The 17,147-nt window shown below is 31.9% G+C and overlaps 1 protein-coding gene across 1 annotated transcript; it reads right to left on the bottom strand.

The window, feature by feature from the left end:
- Window positions 1-4,921: 4,921 nt before the first annotated feature.
- On the bottom strand, window positions 4,922-11,356 carry LOC130449316 (procathepsin L-like). Its single transcript, XM_056787053.1, has 5 exons — window positions 11,238-11,356; window positions 9,951-10,050; window positions 6,798-7,133; window positions 6,038-6,317; window positions 4,922-5,204 (listed from the first exon to the last, which is right to left on the bottom strand). The coding sequence occupies exons 2-5, from the start codon at window positions 10,038-10,040 to the stop codon at window positions 4,951-4,953; spliced, it is 960 nt and encodes a 319-aa protein (XP_056643031.1). The 5' UTR covers window positions 10,041-10,050; window positions 11,238-11,356; the 3' UTR covers window positions 4,922-4,950.
- Between the last annotated feature and the right edge of the window lie 5,791 nt (window positions 11,357-17,147).

The following is a 17,147-nucleotide window of genomic DNA, read 5'->3' on the forward strand; positions in this document are numbered from 1 at the left end:
TATGTTTGAACTAATAATGAGAATTTTCGCCGCAATGATCATTTATATGATATAAAAATGCTGTTTCACAAAATTACCGTTAATGCCATAAACAATACGTAAATACATGGAGTCCCAAGGGAACATTGCCCACACTAAATTACCATAAACTGAATAACTTTTTAAAAATGTGGGAATAAAAGTCATCAGCCAGTTGAAAAAGGACACATTTATCATTTTACTTTTATATACGAAACTTGACGTCTCTATTCATAATTTTTCTATTATTAATAAATCATTTTAATTTTAGATCTCTTTCAATTAAAAATTGTTTAATAAAACAGAAGAAAATATTAACCTTTCGACCTATTACGGTCTCTATCACAATATAATTTGACAGTTTGCATATTTATATTAATTAAAAGATTACCTACAATGTTTTTTTTAATATAACAAGAAGTTGTATAAATCTTTTAATTGACTTAAAAACAGGATGTCTCATTTAGGTGTGGTGAGGTCTTCTCCAATGATGTGACTCCTTACATCAATTGGTCAGATCTTTTTAATTTTCTATTGCCTTGTAGTTCCATTCTATCATAATGGATGAAGAAACGGACGACTCTAGTCTTTTGTGGTGTCTTGTAATTTGTTCTGGAATCTCATCCTGTGAGGAATTCGTAAGTCCCCATGGAGCGTTAGGTTTGACACATACCAGGGAACATTAGCAATCATACGTAGTATCTTGAAATAGCTTCTCACCTAGCTTACGTGCTATCGTTGAGATCGGTAATCGGCAGCTTGGTCTAGAAGTCAGAAATGACAACACATCGTAGTGCCCTGTAATTTTCAATTCTTAATATTTTGATTTCCTCTTACTGCTAATAGATTTCATTTATGTACATCGTAAGTATAATTATTCTAGTAATATTTATGGCAGACAGCTGTCACTCAAGTGGCATAGCTTCTTATCAAAATATAATAATAGATCGCTTGAAGGGAATTGGGAGGCATTACCCCAGTGTCGGGACAAGACTTTATTCAGAATAATCTTTCCCGTCATTTCTCCCGCAAGAATATCTTTCATTTTATTCCTGATAATCATCCAAAACTTTCTTAGAAACATAAACAATAGGATAAAATTAGAAACAGAAGTAATTTAGACCTGTCAAAGATAATAAATCCGATACAGATATAAGAAAGTCTGTTAGAGTTTTTACTTTGGATTATAGAATTGCCCGAAAATGATTCAAGAATCACGTTCAAATTGACAGAAACAAGTAAACATCAAACACACAATTTTAAATGGGATGGGATGATTTCACATTTTGGAAAGTTAAAGCAGCTGTTCTAGCTTATTAGCATATGAATATGCAGCAATCGAATTCAGTAACTGCACAAAGAAAGATTGTCTCATACAACTTATGTTGAGAAACTCTGAACTAAGTTTGAGAATCCTAGAAGCAGCCCGTTTATCAAATTAACTAGCCTCAATAGAAACAACTTTCATAATTAAAATAAGAAAATATCCACATACCATTACAGTAGGATGAATGACACGTACAAAGACTATACGTAAAAAAACCACGAGTGAAAGCCCACAATCAAGACTTTGATATGTTTCTTTTCCTTTGGTCATTGAAATGTTCTATAAAGTATCTCAGCACCTCCGAAGGTTTTTCTCAATTGGGAAACATAGGCAAACATAAAAAATCTTCACCACTTGCCAACTTGATTTCCTACCATCGAATATCCATTGAGTTTGGAGTTCATACTATGAAGAATATTAGATTCATCAATACAGAATACCAGTTAAACAGCCAAAAGTTACATTTTCAGCCAGGAACCTCCACCCCCCCAGAGTTGATATTGAAATAACAAAATATCTATATTCAGTTTGCAGTCTTTGACGATTATAGGATCTGACCTCGAAGACATAAAGCAATTAACAGGATGTGTTTATATTCAGGTGAATACTTATTCATGAAATAATTTAGCTGAATCACTTGGGCCTTTTTCGAATTAGACAAATTTTCTTTTTCTTCTTCTTCAACGTATCGTAGGCCTTAGGCCTGTAGTTATCCTTGAGATGTTGATGTCCACGAATCTATCCATTTTTTGGTGGTCTTCCTAGAGGTCATCGTGTCCCTGGTTTACCGTCTCGTGCTATCTTTACGAATCTTTCTCTGCTCATCCTGTCTTCCTGTCTACGTGTTCGTTCCAAGCTCTTCTACGTTTACGTCCCCATCTGACTAAGTCTTCAACCTCATATTCGTGTCTTATGTCTGTGTTGTATACTTTAACTTTTGCCTTTTTGTTCGTACTGGTATTATTCCAGATAATGTCCCGGAGTGCGCCTGATAATCGGCTGGCTTTGTTTGCTTGTCCTTATACTTCATTTATTCAGTTCTGGTCTGCGCTGATATGTGGGCCTAGGTAGTCAAATGACATGTTCTATGGTTTTATTTTCTAGGGCGAGTTTGCACCTTATTGGTTCTTTAGAGATGACAAGGGTTTTAGTTTTTGCGGTGGATACTTGCATGTTAAAGGTTTTAGCTTTCACGTAGAATGAATATAGGAGCTGCTCTAAGTCGTCTTCGCTCTCTGCCACAACTACAGCATCATCGGCATAACAGATTATTTCTATTGCGCCCCTTGTAAGTGAATATCCTCTTGCTGTATTCTTGACATGATTTATCATTTCTTCCATTCCCTGTCGGATTTTGTATTTCCTCTGTCAGGTTTTGGTTAACTAATATGTGAGTGGACGTGTTATAGTTTGAATGTCTTATGATGTATATTATGGTTTTCAGAACGTATTTCTTTTATGTCTACTACGTCACTTAGCCTTACCTTGTCGAGCGCTTTGGTGAGATCTATGAAGCACACATACGCGGGCTTGCCGTATTCTATAGCTTTTTCAACTACTTGTTGCCCCTTTTTCATTCGTTAGGAACTTCTCTGTTTGATAGTTTTCTTTTGAAAAGCTTTGTAAGCTCTACCATTAGTTGTTATCTTCCGTATTTCAATAACTCATTTAGTATGCTATCTAATCTAATATTTCTAGGGACTCAATGTTTTCTTTATCTTCTTCTTCATCTTCAATGAAGACAAATTTTAAACGTTGGAAAAGAAATAGGTGTAAATTGGTTATTGTGAGGGTCTACTCGAATAAAATCTCGGCAGAGAAATTGAAAGGGAATCCAATTACTTGGATAATTTGTCAGGATTGAGAAAAGCTGAAATGTCGTTGAGAAATTAGAAACATAAGAGACCTCAACAATATATGAATTTTATTGGAAGTGAACTTTGAGTGATGACTACCATATCGTATCTATGAGGAGAACATTGGAAATAAATAGAGGAAAAACTACAATCGAAATCTGCAATCACAATAGATAATTTTATAGAGATGATTAAACATCGCGGTTTATCAATTTATTATTCTTATTATTAGCACAGCTTGATTGCATGCAAAATGTATATTTTTGCATTTAGGCACTTGTAGATTTCCTTGCATTTTCTACTGTGACTCGCATATTTGGATATAATGAATTGAAATTTTAGAAAACTTGTGGTTACTTTGGCTGTTTCTTTTCACATATTTATGATATAGTTTAAATTGTTAGTTGGAAGCCGTTTTTTTTAAATTCATTATTCGCATTACCTGCCGGTTCTAATTCCTTTCTTTAGGAGAATGTGACCTTGTCAGGAGGGATAAAAGATTCTTGTTTCAAATGATTTTGAAAAAAGCTTATTCACATTTATACAGTGCCTGTCAAAAGCCCCCTCCTCCTTCTTTTCTTTTGAATGGTAATACTTGAAATGTTGAAATTTGGAGCGAAGTACCAGGCCACTGAAACTAATTATGTTAAATGGGACCTTATGGAAAGTGACACTCATATTAATTTTTTCACGTTTTATTTGAAGGTAATTAGAAATAAGCACAAGGACTTTCCCAACAACTATCGAATTATTTTAATACTTATGATATTAGTATAAGTCATAAAGGACATAATGCAATGACTAAATAAAAATCTAAAACACCAAAAAACAAAAGAATTAATATCATATATCAAGTGCCTTGTACTAATTGTGACGCTGTCTACATAGGGCAAACATCTCAATATTTAGAAAATAGACTAAGAGGTTATCAATACAATACAAAAAACGATAATATTTTAAAGAAAGATAAATTTTGACGTTTCGACTTTTCTCTAAGTCTTTATCAAAATATTTATAACGTCTGGTCGGAATATTGATTCATATTCGTTCCTTTTAGTGCTTTTGGTGATTTCTTTTCTTCCGAGAAAATTTCTGTTTCACTCATCATAGGGTTTGATTGCTACGTTCATTCTTTTATTCCCCTCTGCTGCTTGTTTTTCATCGCTTTGTATATCCCCGCCCAAATATTAGAAACTCTTCTCTTGATCCAACTGTATTCCATGTATTTCGATTTTGAAGTCTTTTTTCCACTCCCATAACTTTTTTCTTTTTGATTGTGATGTTCATGTTACTCGAATATAAATTATGTTTCAATTCGCCTGCATTTTCTTAAATCGATTCATAGAGTCTAATTTTTGCAATTGGAGTTATTGACTATAAATGTGTACTAAAAGCCTGTGCAAGAAAAAACATTCCGCTCGAATTACGAAGTCTAAATAATTCGAGATACCGGATATTTTTTCGACTTACTGAAGATTGTGACTGAACAACATTCGAGTTATCGAAATTCCAGTGTATTAGACAGAGCAGTTTTAGCGACTAAATTAAGTGCGTTTTTTTGTAATAATGTTATATCTGGAACAATACGATTACGAGCATATCAATTGGCAAAATAAATTATTTCCATATGCTCTATTTCCTAGTACGTTCTTAGCTAGTTTGGAATTTAAGATATATCCAATGTCATAATTTTCACATAGATAAAAATGATAAACTTGTCTATAAATAATAGTTTTATTGATATTATATTCACAAAACAGGATAACTGGCTATATCAGAAACGTGGCATTCATTTCTTCCTTTGATTAATCTTATATATCCTTGCTCTCCCCAAGATGTACCCCATGAGTTTTTGATGATCCAATATTGGTCAGTATATCCGACAGCCAGAACTCCGTGGTTTACTTGTTCGAAGTTACACAGGAAAAGACTGAAAACACCTCCTCCATACAGTTGCCATTCAATAGAAGCAGAGACTGCGATGGAAACGGGACCGACAGTTCCTGAAAAAATGGAAAAATATTATGGTGCTATGTTAAAAATTCATTTATTCATCACTTTTTCCATGAAATATAACAAGAAACATAATTTTAATTTTACTTGAAGGCCTTTTTTTCCTATTAAGCATAATTTTTGCTCAATTTAACAGATTCTACGTCGAAGCTGTTGCTTATTTTCGGATTCCAAACATTTAGGTAATTATATTCTTTCGGTCAAAATGATATGTCCTAAGCCTCTATCCATTCTCTGGTGATGATGTTTATTAATAAGATCGACCAATTTTGGGAGACATCTCCATGTATAAATATGTGTCCAGTTTCTCACAGCTCACATGTTCGACATAAGGACGTGAAATGCCTGCTTTGTATATGGTACACTAGACCAAAATATTCCAATTTCTTTTTGGATTCATATTTCACATCATTGGGACACACCATTTGATTACATTAATAATATTGAGTAAAGCTAGAAAAACTTCTGATAACTATCATTGTATAGAGCAATTCAAATTTGTGTGTTCCTCACCCCTCCTGATATTTCATATTTCTCAAGTTAGTGTGATGAAAAGAGAAATTTAAAACTACTGATTAATTGAGATTGGAATTCATATGTTTTGGGCATTTTCTCTATATCTGAACATATCCATTCATTATAAAGCTCTCAGCAAAGCATACAAGTTGATCTAAGAGTGATCAAATAGTGATTTAGCAGTGATTTGGTAGCTGAAGTGAAGAAGAGAGAATGAAATCATAAGAAAATATAATACCTGAGCTTAATAAAAAAAAATCCATTCAGTGATTAGAATTTAGATAGTGCCTCTCTTATTGGTACATACCTACGGCTTCCTGAAGGGATTTTTCATTGGCATCGACATCTACATATCCTGAAATTGTAGAGAGAACAGTGTCGCATGATGTTTTACACCCTGAATCTACACCGAGATATGCGTAGCTATCTTCTGAACAAATACCATGTTCTTTGACGTAATCAAATGCCCAGTCCATCCAACCACCATCGCATCCTCCGTTTTTAGTGGAGCAGTCTACTAATTGTTGTTCACTAAGAGATTGTTGTTTACCATTCTTGATAGCTATTTGTCCTTCCAATGCACCAGTCTGCAGAAAATAGATTGAAATGAGCTACCAAGATTCAATTCTCATCTATTTCATATCAAAAAATTATTCATATACACATATACATATATTATTCTGATTCGTTGTTGTTAAACATATTGTATTATGATTTAAATTCAAAGTTGACGTATACAAAGATGTTATTTACAGATTTATTCTTTTACGTGAAAAATTATATTTTGAAGAGAAAAAAAAATAATTATGTTTGGAGAAAATTAGGATTAGCACTCACACAATGTTAGATTAAAAAGTTTCATCAGAAACGATCGCCGGTTAATTGTTTTATTTTTGGCAAATGAATGGATAAAAACAGAATTGCTTTCAGAAAAAACATAATTAAACGGCTCTTGAACAAGAATGTTGAAATATTATACTTTTGATAATTCAATAATGGTCTTTTCGTTAGGATCTATAAGATGTATTCAATATCCAAAGATATTTATAATATATTTTGTAACTCACCGCACTAAAAGCCCAGCAAGCTCCGCAGTTACCTTGATTTTTAACTGGCAAAACAGCACCTTTTTCTCTCCAGTCAATACTATCGGGTACATCGGCTTCAGGATCTACTACAAAACGATTCGTGTTGTTCATTTTTGGTTTTGTGGACATTTGGGAATTCAACATAGCTTTGAACTCTTCACTAGTTAAATCAGCGAAGCCAGTGACAGCGAAATAGTATGAAACCTCTCCACTTTCATATTTTGCGTTATGTTCTTCGATTTTGCGAAGGTTTTCTTGGAAAATTGTGAAGCGTAGTTGTTCTTCTTTAGGATGATATTGCTTAGAATGAGTCGTCTAAACAGAAAAAGGAATTAAATAATAATAAATATAAACATCAATCAAAATTTATTTTATTTTCAAGATTATAATAAAGACATTTAAATTGGTTTACGTAAAATTTGTGTACAGTATACCTCGACGAGCTGAGTGTGTACTAGCATTTTCAGAATCTAAGATGATCTTCAATGTAATTATGGAAACATCAAATGTCTATAGGATTTCCGTGTCCTTGGGGAAAATTTTTCTTGTAATGAAAAGTCTCAAGTTACAAATTAACAGAAAATTATACGACCTATACTCGGAAATTGGCATTGAGTTTTCCTCTCTAGAAATCTTGGTAGTTCACTCATTTCGCTAACGTTTTTAGTTTTGGAAATGTCAATAATTGAGGTAAATTAGTGCGTTTTTTAACGTTTCATTATTTTATATTTTGTTTCCAATGCCTGAGAAAAATTGCGACTTGCTATGAATTGCCACAATGTCAACTGCAGCATACCTGACGCCGTTTTTATGAGTAAACAGTAGATCAACATGTAACAATAGTCAAAGTAGATATTTTTTTTGATTACGATTGTGATAATGAGATAAGAAACCTTCTGGCACGATTTTCGTTCTCAAAGCTCAAAAGTATATATCGAGCACACCAAGCATACCGAATTTTCATTTAGAATTAGATAGACGGATAGAATTCCAGTAAATATGACCTCAAATTATTGCGAAACGCGGTATAAAATTAGATTTTAATTAGCAAATAATTGTACATTTTTTGCATTGTGAAATATTGAGCCCTTACCTAATTATAAACATAGAGAAGGTAGGTAAAGGTCGTGCTTCGCTTTCCTAAGTGGATAGCCGTACAACGATCTCTCTGAAATTGGAGAAGCGTGCCTACGGATTATGTAAACGGATTGAAAGATGAAAAAGGAAGGAATTTTTAATCTCTTAAACATGTCCGTGAAGTGAGACCTGCTGTTTAGTCCGAGTAAATATCTAACAGCTCTCTTTTGTATTTTGAAGATTCGCTTAAATTAAGTTGCACCACACGTGTCCCAGAAGGGAAGTTCTTTGGAAACTGATCTCAGCGCAAAACAGGAGGAACTTAATTTTTTATATAAGGCCGCAATATGTAACACCCATTTCAAGGAATTATTTACAACAAGCCATAAGAATGTTACAGATTCAACGACGTCAATGGTGGTGTTATTCAATGAAAGAGGCTGCAATGTATTTTTATATGATAAAACTTTATTTTTAGAAACGTTGAGGCACAGAAGATTAAAATCACAGCATGATTTAAGGGTGATTAGGTCACTAGATATGACTTAAACTATTCGAGGGTTGCTCCCCTGAAACCGTAGTAATGCAATTTGTTACTTCAAATATTATGATTAACACAATTGAAAGCCTTAGAAAAATAACAAAAAGTTGTTACAGTTGAGTGATGGCTGTTTAGGCTGAAGTAGACATTTTTTAGGAGGGAGAAAATATCATCGTTTCTACATTTGTTACTTAAAAACCCATATTGATGGGTAGTAAGTATTTTTTATTTAAACACAAATGATAAAAGCCTGTTTTTGACCAATCTTTCTATGATCTTAGATAACGTGGGAAGCGGGCAGACTCGAAAACTTTTTTAACGAATGTCCATCTGTGCCAGGTGAGTATTTATTTTTGAGGTCATTAATTGTACTGCGAAGCTCTGCTAAAACAACGGACATAAAGAAGAAACTGCGTAAGTTAGCATAGCATCAGGCAGATATGAAAACGGATCATGAGAACGAGTTAAAGAATTCTATAAATTTTTGGCTACATTCAAAAAGTAATTATTAAGTTTATCAGGTGAAATAGAAATTCTACTCGATGAAGCAGCATTCTTTCTTAGATAATTCACAATGGAGCATGTTTCTTTAGAAAAATTCGAGAATTAGCAAGTCTCCTATTATAATAAATATCTTTGGCAGCTTTTATTGTCTTATATTAAATTATTCTGTATAGTTTCATGTAATTTTTAAAGAAGACACTATTCGAGTATTTACTTAGGTGAGATGAAGATCGCATATTCTTTGTGGTTGTGTTTATTTTTTAGTGTAAAATCTTTCATCGTTGGGGTGAATCGGGGTTGTCATTTGTAAGCAATCACTATTCGAATTTTTGTAATATTGTGAAAGCTAGTTATTCAGAACAAAATTGTTAATTTTAAAACATTCGAATGATGAAAACTGGAGCTCTCTATACATATAATGTTGCCAAAAAAATAACAGGGTATTTTGTTTGAGCAAGATAGTTGAGATCTTGTTTTGGTATAACAAGATGAAGTAGACTACTGGAAATATTAACTGAAATTACGATTTTTTTGTAAAAAATTTCCGATATAATTTATAATTAATAACCTAATCTACGCTCCGGACCTTTTTATAAAAAAATGATACATTATCATGTTACATTGTAACTATTATATATAGATTTAAACTACGATCTGACAACAATGCTGAAGTAAAAATGAAGGACTCATAGATCTGTCACTATTATGTAGGAACCAGTATGTAGGAAAAAATAGAAATATCGAAGTTCGTATCCAAAAATATTTACCATTTAGCAGGAAAGATCATGTTAACCGTATTTTGGGAAAATGAATGTATAATTTCGTGTAAAAGAAAGTTTATTTCAAAACTACGTGGGGCAATAAAAAAACGCTTGGATAAGTTTGTAAAAAGTGTTCTCGCGCATTAAAATAATGCGATTATCGGTTGTTTGCAAGACTTGAAGAAAAGCGCGGAAAACATTTGTGGATCGAAAGGAACAGCCCTTGTATAAATCTTGTTTATAACTAACCTTGAATACGTTCCATTTTTCTGTGGCTTCTTCAATTGTAACTGCGTTAACAGCGACTATTAGCGCAATTAGTGCAACGATGAATTTCATTCTGATCTATCTGAAAGGAAAGAAGTTTTCACTTAATATTTTATGAATAATATCAAAGGCATCAAATGAAATAAACATATTAATTCATAAATAAATCCAGAAAAAGCCATCTGTTATGAAAATGATGAAGTTTTACATTGGCAACCATGTCTCACTATAATCTTGATTTGATGTCTTTGTCCTTTATTCATTAAAAACCGATAATTCTAGCCTGGAACTCGATTGTTTTCACCAAGCAATGATGTTTACAATAAATAATGAATCTATCGTAAGATAATAGATATCTGACTCAAGCATTATCTTTTTCGGGTGAAAAATGTATCACGAATGAAGAGAGAAGCTATTGCAGAAAAGTAAGACTGTCAAAACTGAACACAGCCCCCCGAGCAAAACAGAGGTGAAAGTTTCAAAAAATGTTAAATGTTCTACAGACGGCAATTTTATGGAGATTAAATAACAGATGCGACTCCATCACTCTATAATAAAAACTATTTATATTTGACAACTATAATTTTGTTGTGAATATGAAGTAAAAAAGACATTTACATATTTTTCTCTATTGTTCTCAGATATTGAACTATTGATTTTATAGATTCTAGAGGAGGCTCCATTAGAATATTAAAAAATATATACAGAGACACGCCATAGAAATTTTCAATTATGCCATAAGCCCTTTATTTACTGCGTTATGACCGGTATGACTACAAAAATTCTAGTCTAGGTTCAATACATTTTTTATACTGAATATCATACTTTTCTATTAATTTGATGAGTATAAGTAATTATAATAAATATAGCTCAGATACAATATGACTTTATTATGATCAAATAAAAAAATATCCTTACTAAACCTGCTGATATTTAACAAAAGATTGTTAAGCACTTTTAAAATCAGTTTGTTTCTGCTAGGGGGTTAATGTTATTTAGTTATGAGTTTTCGATTTTTTTCATATAAACCGAAATATAAAAGGTGATACGTTTTCTAATCGACAGCTGAGTTTTTCTAATAATATCCTCCCTTAAACTGTTTCATAGGATTCGATTTGAAATATTTTCGATCGTCTTGCGTCAAAGATTAGAATTTTCACTAGATCTTTTATATGATTATTTGACAATTTAGATAAAAATGACGCCCTAAATGAAGAATTTGAGGTGAGAAATAACGAATGAAAGCACAGTTTAATTGAAAAAACATACCTTATTTCAAAATCAACAGAAGAAACTCAGACAAATAGATTGATTTTGATTGCTTCCACGTATTTTTATAGGCGATTGATAAACGATGAGTACCAGATTATGCTTGAAAATCAGAAAGTGAAGTATACATTCCATTTTATGATAATATCTTTAGGTAATATTTGCTGATAAGGAACAAATGTGGTGATGATATTTTGCGTATTTGATTATGCAAGTCACTCTCCAAATAATAAATATGAAGAGTTGATTGTAATACAGTTTTTCACTGACCACTGATCAAAAACGATTATAGTAAATACCACATTTTGAGGTACGGCAGATTGACATTTAACATAAAAATCGAGAATGGAATAAAACACAAGTAAACGTAAAATTTTAAATAAATTTTCAGCTCAACTATTAGCTTTAGTGTGAATATTATGATATTCATTATGGATTCAAGTTAAGGTCAAGATGCACTGGTTTTGTAATTTGTAGAAAAGAGTTTTTGAATAATTTTGCACCACCGACGATGCATTTCAACACAGTACATGTGAGTTGTTAAATACAGGAAATTTATTGAATTATAACTATTGTTGAAAATATGTAGCTTGTTAGAAATATGTATTATCATCTGCAGTAGCACTGAAATGCTTCGTTAAATAAGCGAAAAAATGAGACTTGTAAGTTGATAACTGCTATATATAAAATATTATGAACGGACTTCTAAAGAAAAAGCTCACCAAACAATCTCGAAATTGTTCTGAAATGACTTTCACCGACTTTTTGTTTCTACAAAATCTTAGATTTTGATACATACATAGATATATATGTAATATTTTACCACAAAATCATTAATTGATTCCGACGATAGGTTTGATTTCACTTCAATAACATGCCTTTAACTTCTCTTTCAAATAATTGAAGTTGGATTATAAAGCATAAAGAGAAATTCATGCGTTTTGATAATCTTGAAACACGAGAAGATCGGGAACGTTTCGAAAAAATGGCTCCGATCAGTAATGTGTTCGAAAATTTGGTTTCAAATTGTAAAACTGCGCTAAATGTCAGTACCTATCTTTGCATCTATAAACAACTAATAAAATTTCGAGAAAAGGTTCCTTTAAGGATATATATTAAGAGCAAGATAGTCAAATACGCTTTGAAGGTGTGGGTTTTTGTATGTTGCGGTTCGCCTTACATATCTAACATGCAGCTGTACTTCTTTTACCTGACAAAGATAGAAAAAGTCGCAATAAATGTATGAAGTGATATAAATATGAATGTTCTCGAGTCAATAGAACATGTACTCAATAGGAAAATTACTGAATACCAACTCGTTGCTTACTCCATCAGCCATTTACTTAAGTTTTTTAGCTTAGCCTTACGAGGGTTAAATTATTGTGTTTACACTATACCATTATAAGTTCTGAATTTTCTAGTCGAATATCTACATTTTTTCAACATTTTGTGTAAGTCTCCCCATATAAATTGAGTTACTTTAATGTTGCATCAAGACTGTTTTCTAAAATAGTCCAGTAAACTTAAAATTATTCTAAAACCCTGACTTGTTCGGTACCTTCTGTTAATATCTTGAGAGTCATAACTCTTAACAAAATAAAGATGAATTATTGTTAGTTTATTTTAGCGCTATAATAATGCTCTTGACAGCAAGAAGTCACCATTTTAGGGACAAAAGTACAAGACTTGCGTGGAAAGTCCTTAGAACTTCGGTAGTTTCAGACACAAGTCTCGGGGGAACCAGCTATATAAATGTATGAAGTGATATAAATATGAATGTTCTCTTTGTCTTCTCGAGTCAATAGAACATGTACTCAATAGGAAAATGACTGAATACCAGCTCGTTGCTTACCCCACTAGTCATTTACTTAAGTTTTTTAGCTTAGCCTTACGAGGGTTAAATTATTGTGTTTACACTATACCATTATAAGTTCTGAATTTTCTAGTCGATTATCTACATTTTTTCAACATTTTGTGTAAGTCTCCCCATATAAATTGAGTTACTTTAATGTTGCATCAAGACTGTTTTCTAAAATAGTCCAGTAAACTTAAAATTATTCTAAAACCCTGTCTTGTTTGGTACCTTCTGTTAATATCTTGGGAGTCATAACTCTTAACAAGATAAAGATGAATTATTGTTAGTTTATTTTAGCACTATAATAATGCTCTCGACAGCAAGAAGTCACCATTTTAGGGACAAAAGTACAAGACTTGCGTGGAAAGTCCCTAGAACTTCGGTAGTTTCAGACACAAGTCTCGGGGGAACCAGCTATATTTCTGATTTATTTATATAAACTGCTCCACAGAAGTTGAGGAAGGTATTAAATTCTAAGATACCATTTGAACAAATTACGACATTTGGTAATCACGAGGATATATATCATATTTAGAATGTTTTTCTTTATATGTTAGCGTTCGTGACACCGATTACGCGAATGCTTTGCACTTTGAAATTACCAATACCTACCAATATTCAGAAAGTTTTGTTTTGAAGTTTATCCATTTGTAAAATATTTACGTTTGTCTTTTATAAAAAAATATACCTTGTATAAAAATATCAAATTTTCTCTTAACTGCCCTCCATAAATCAAGCGGCAGACCTTAATTTTAAATGTGTTTACATCAAGATCCTTGTTTTAGCACGTTACACTTATTTTATATCATGATATTTTGAGGTTAAAATAGACATTTTGGAAATATTAATTTGTTATATTATTGAATAAATGAAAAAAAGCAGAGTTGCGAGAGTCTTGCAGACCGGACTTGGTCTTGCACACTCGGTCTTAGTATTGGCTTTGCAAGCTTAGAGCTGGTCTTGGTTTTGTCTTGGTCTTGCTATACCAAAACCAGATGCAGAAGAAAAGCAAAGCTATATATCGAATGTCATAGAAAAATAAAAGATATTGAATATTAAAAATTCAAAAACGTCAACAATACACTATTTTAAGTGATATAAAAATCAAAACCAACATTCTAATAAGAACAATTTGCAGTGCACTTGGCATTAGTTAGAAGTAATAGACTTAAAACTTGAAATTGTGCCAAGAAGCTTATTTCCTTTCTTAAGGTTTACATCAAGTTTTCGATAAATATCCATACGTTGCAGATGCCTAAAATCTATACTGTTTCAGAGATTATTATAAGATGAAGAGAAAAATTTTCCAACAAATACTAAATACAATTCAGTCTTGAGTTGTTTTCGCACTCACTGTATACTTCATATCAAAGTGTTAGATATTTAGGATATTTTAAAATCTGAGAAACATGTTCTAAGGAAAAATATATGAATCGAATAAACAATTTATTGATGGAACAGAAGCTGAAGAAAAGCGCACTATGAAATAATAGGGTTGATTGATGAATAAAGCAAAATTTGGTCGAAGCTTTGTTTTTATACAATACACTCTAGAGCATCGGCATTACTTCAGTTTGTTTCAAAACATGGGATATTTTCTACTGATTATTTATCTTAAATTAATAAACAAACATTTTGCCATTGATACATATGTAAAGATATAAAATACGAACTGATAAGTAATTTTTTATCGATAAGTATCAGTATAAGTCCCAATTAGCATTGAGACGTTTAATCATAACAAGATATCAATTTATATTATATTTTACTGCGTATTTTTTTATTTTCTCAACTATTTTTGTTGAACAAATGATTATATCTTCGCAGAATATTTGTATTCACGAATTATATACAATTTAACTGAAAAAAAAAAGATTTGATAATAGAAATGATGAGGATTCCTGATTTTGTATTGCAATCATTGGATAACAAAGAGGTTGAGAAAAGTAGTTAAACCGTTGCGAGTGCCCGTAATTAAAAAGCCTTTACATGTGTCGTAGACTACCAGATAATTCACCAAGTAATGAAATTCAAATACCTAGGAATCGAAATTTCAGGATTTGGAGACATAGAGAACGAAGTTAGAGAGCAAACAACTAAAGCCTTAAGAATAGCATGTTTGAACGAAACCATATGGCGAAATAAACATATCGGAATAGAAGCGAAATCGAGAATATACAAGGCCACGGTAAGACCCATAATGATCTACACCGCAGAGACACGGCCAGAAACTGCGAAAACCAAAAGAATGATGGAAACAGAAGAGATGAAAGTTCTAAGCAGGATAGCCGGAAAAACGCTACTGGACAGGGAAAGAAGTGAGAACATCAGAAGATTGTGCAAAATAGACGACGTCAACGAATGGGTTTTATCAAGAAATAAAGAATGGAATGAGCACATAAGTCGTGGATAACAATACACTGGTGAAGATATCGCGAGTCATATAGAGACAATTAAATAATTCAATTTAATAAAGTACTGCAGTTCATAGACCTTATTTTTCTGATCATAATTTTCTAGCGTTATCAGCAAACATGTGTGGAAACATCCTGTTAACAAATATATACTATTTAAAATTTTGAACACCCTATACTAGGCCCCGTGAGGGGTTCGTATTCCTATATCAAAATAAATCATCTCTCTGGTAGAGCGTTGTCAGTCGAATATACAAACACCCTGTATATAATGTTATTAACAGATTAACAGAGTTTCATATATTTAAGTGAATATGACCAAAGATGATATTACATCCTAATTGTAAAATACATAATACGATAATTCTTTCATCATGCAAATACTTTTAATTTATAATTGCTTGAACGTTACTTTCAAAATATAAAAAAGTAGCAATATGGTTCATACATGCTTTTAATCTTATAATCTCTCTTATACAAGAGAATCTAAACTGATATTTATATTTAACGTTTGAATTTTTATACATGTTTTCTCTATTTCATGGTCTATTTAATTTTGTTTATTGTATTTAATCTGCTTTCCAAATATTAAGATGTTTGTCCTATGTAAACAGCATCACTATTATTACTAAAACTCTGTATAATATTATTCTTTGAATCCAGACAAAAGAACAAAAGATAAGTAAAAAACTCTTGAATCAAAGGCTGCTTCTCAGTTTACTCCAGTTTATTTGGTCTTATTCTATTCAGTAGCTATTGATCCACTTTCATTTTTATTTTTTTATCAAGTATTTGTATTATTAATATTGTGGAGACACCTAAACTCACTCACTTTTCGAGCTTTATCCTGTTTTTGACAAAAACCAACTTCTAAGCAAATATTTTACATTGCCAGCTCACAATATTTGGAAAATTTACATCAAAAAGAAAACGACAGATAAACTTTCTTAACTCTACATTTATTTCAGTTCAACCAATAGTACCCGGTTAACTGTTGATCAAGTTAATTTATAACTTTTGCTCTCTTTTGCTTTGTATAAACTTAGATACTAATCAAAATAATTTATCTCGATTGAGACATCATAAACATGAAATTAAAAAAAAATTTCATGATTCTAGCACATTATTAATCAGTTAATAACATGAATTATGAAATTTAAATAGACTAGTTATCTATCTTTGATAAGTACTTGAAACTTACTATTCTGAAGAATCAATCAATATTATTGACGGACTTTTATGTGAATTACCTTGTGATAACGTGATATTTTAAATCTACTTCACCTTTGTCCTTGAATATTCCACATACCTATCTCCCTATTCAATAGAATCTGAAATATTCACACACTCTGTTATATTGATGATACTATTTTAACTATTCTAATTTAATGACCATTCTTTCATATACACTTAACAGAGCCCACGAATCAGAAATGGTATGAAAGATTCCGTTCTGGAAATTTTTCCCCTCAAGGTCTTAGTCTACTGGAGTTAATGATGACCAAATCAACGTCATAATTGAAGAGGGTCGTAATATAATTGTTCAAGAGGTTCCGAAAAGGCTACATGTATCGCCCACAACAATTGAAAAACACTTAAAATGTCTTGGACCGACCCTTTCTTCTAAATAATCATCACTGG

The sequence above is a fragment of the Diorhabda sublineata genome, chromosome 10, assembly GCF_026230105.1.
Source record: "Diorhabda sublineata isolate icDioSubl1.1 chromosome 10, icDioSubl1.1, whole genome shotgun sequence".
NCBI classification, from domain to species: Eukaryota; Metazoa; Arthropoda; class Insecta; order Coleoptera; family Chrysomelidae; genus Diorhabda; species Diorhabda sublineata.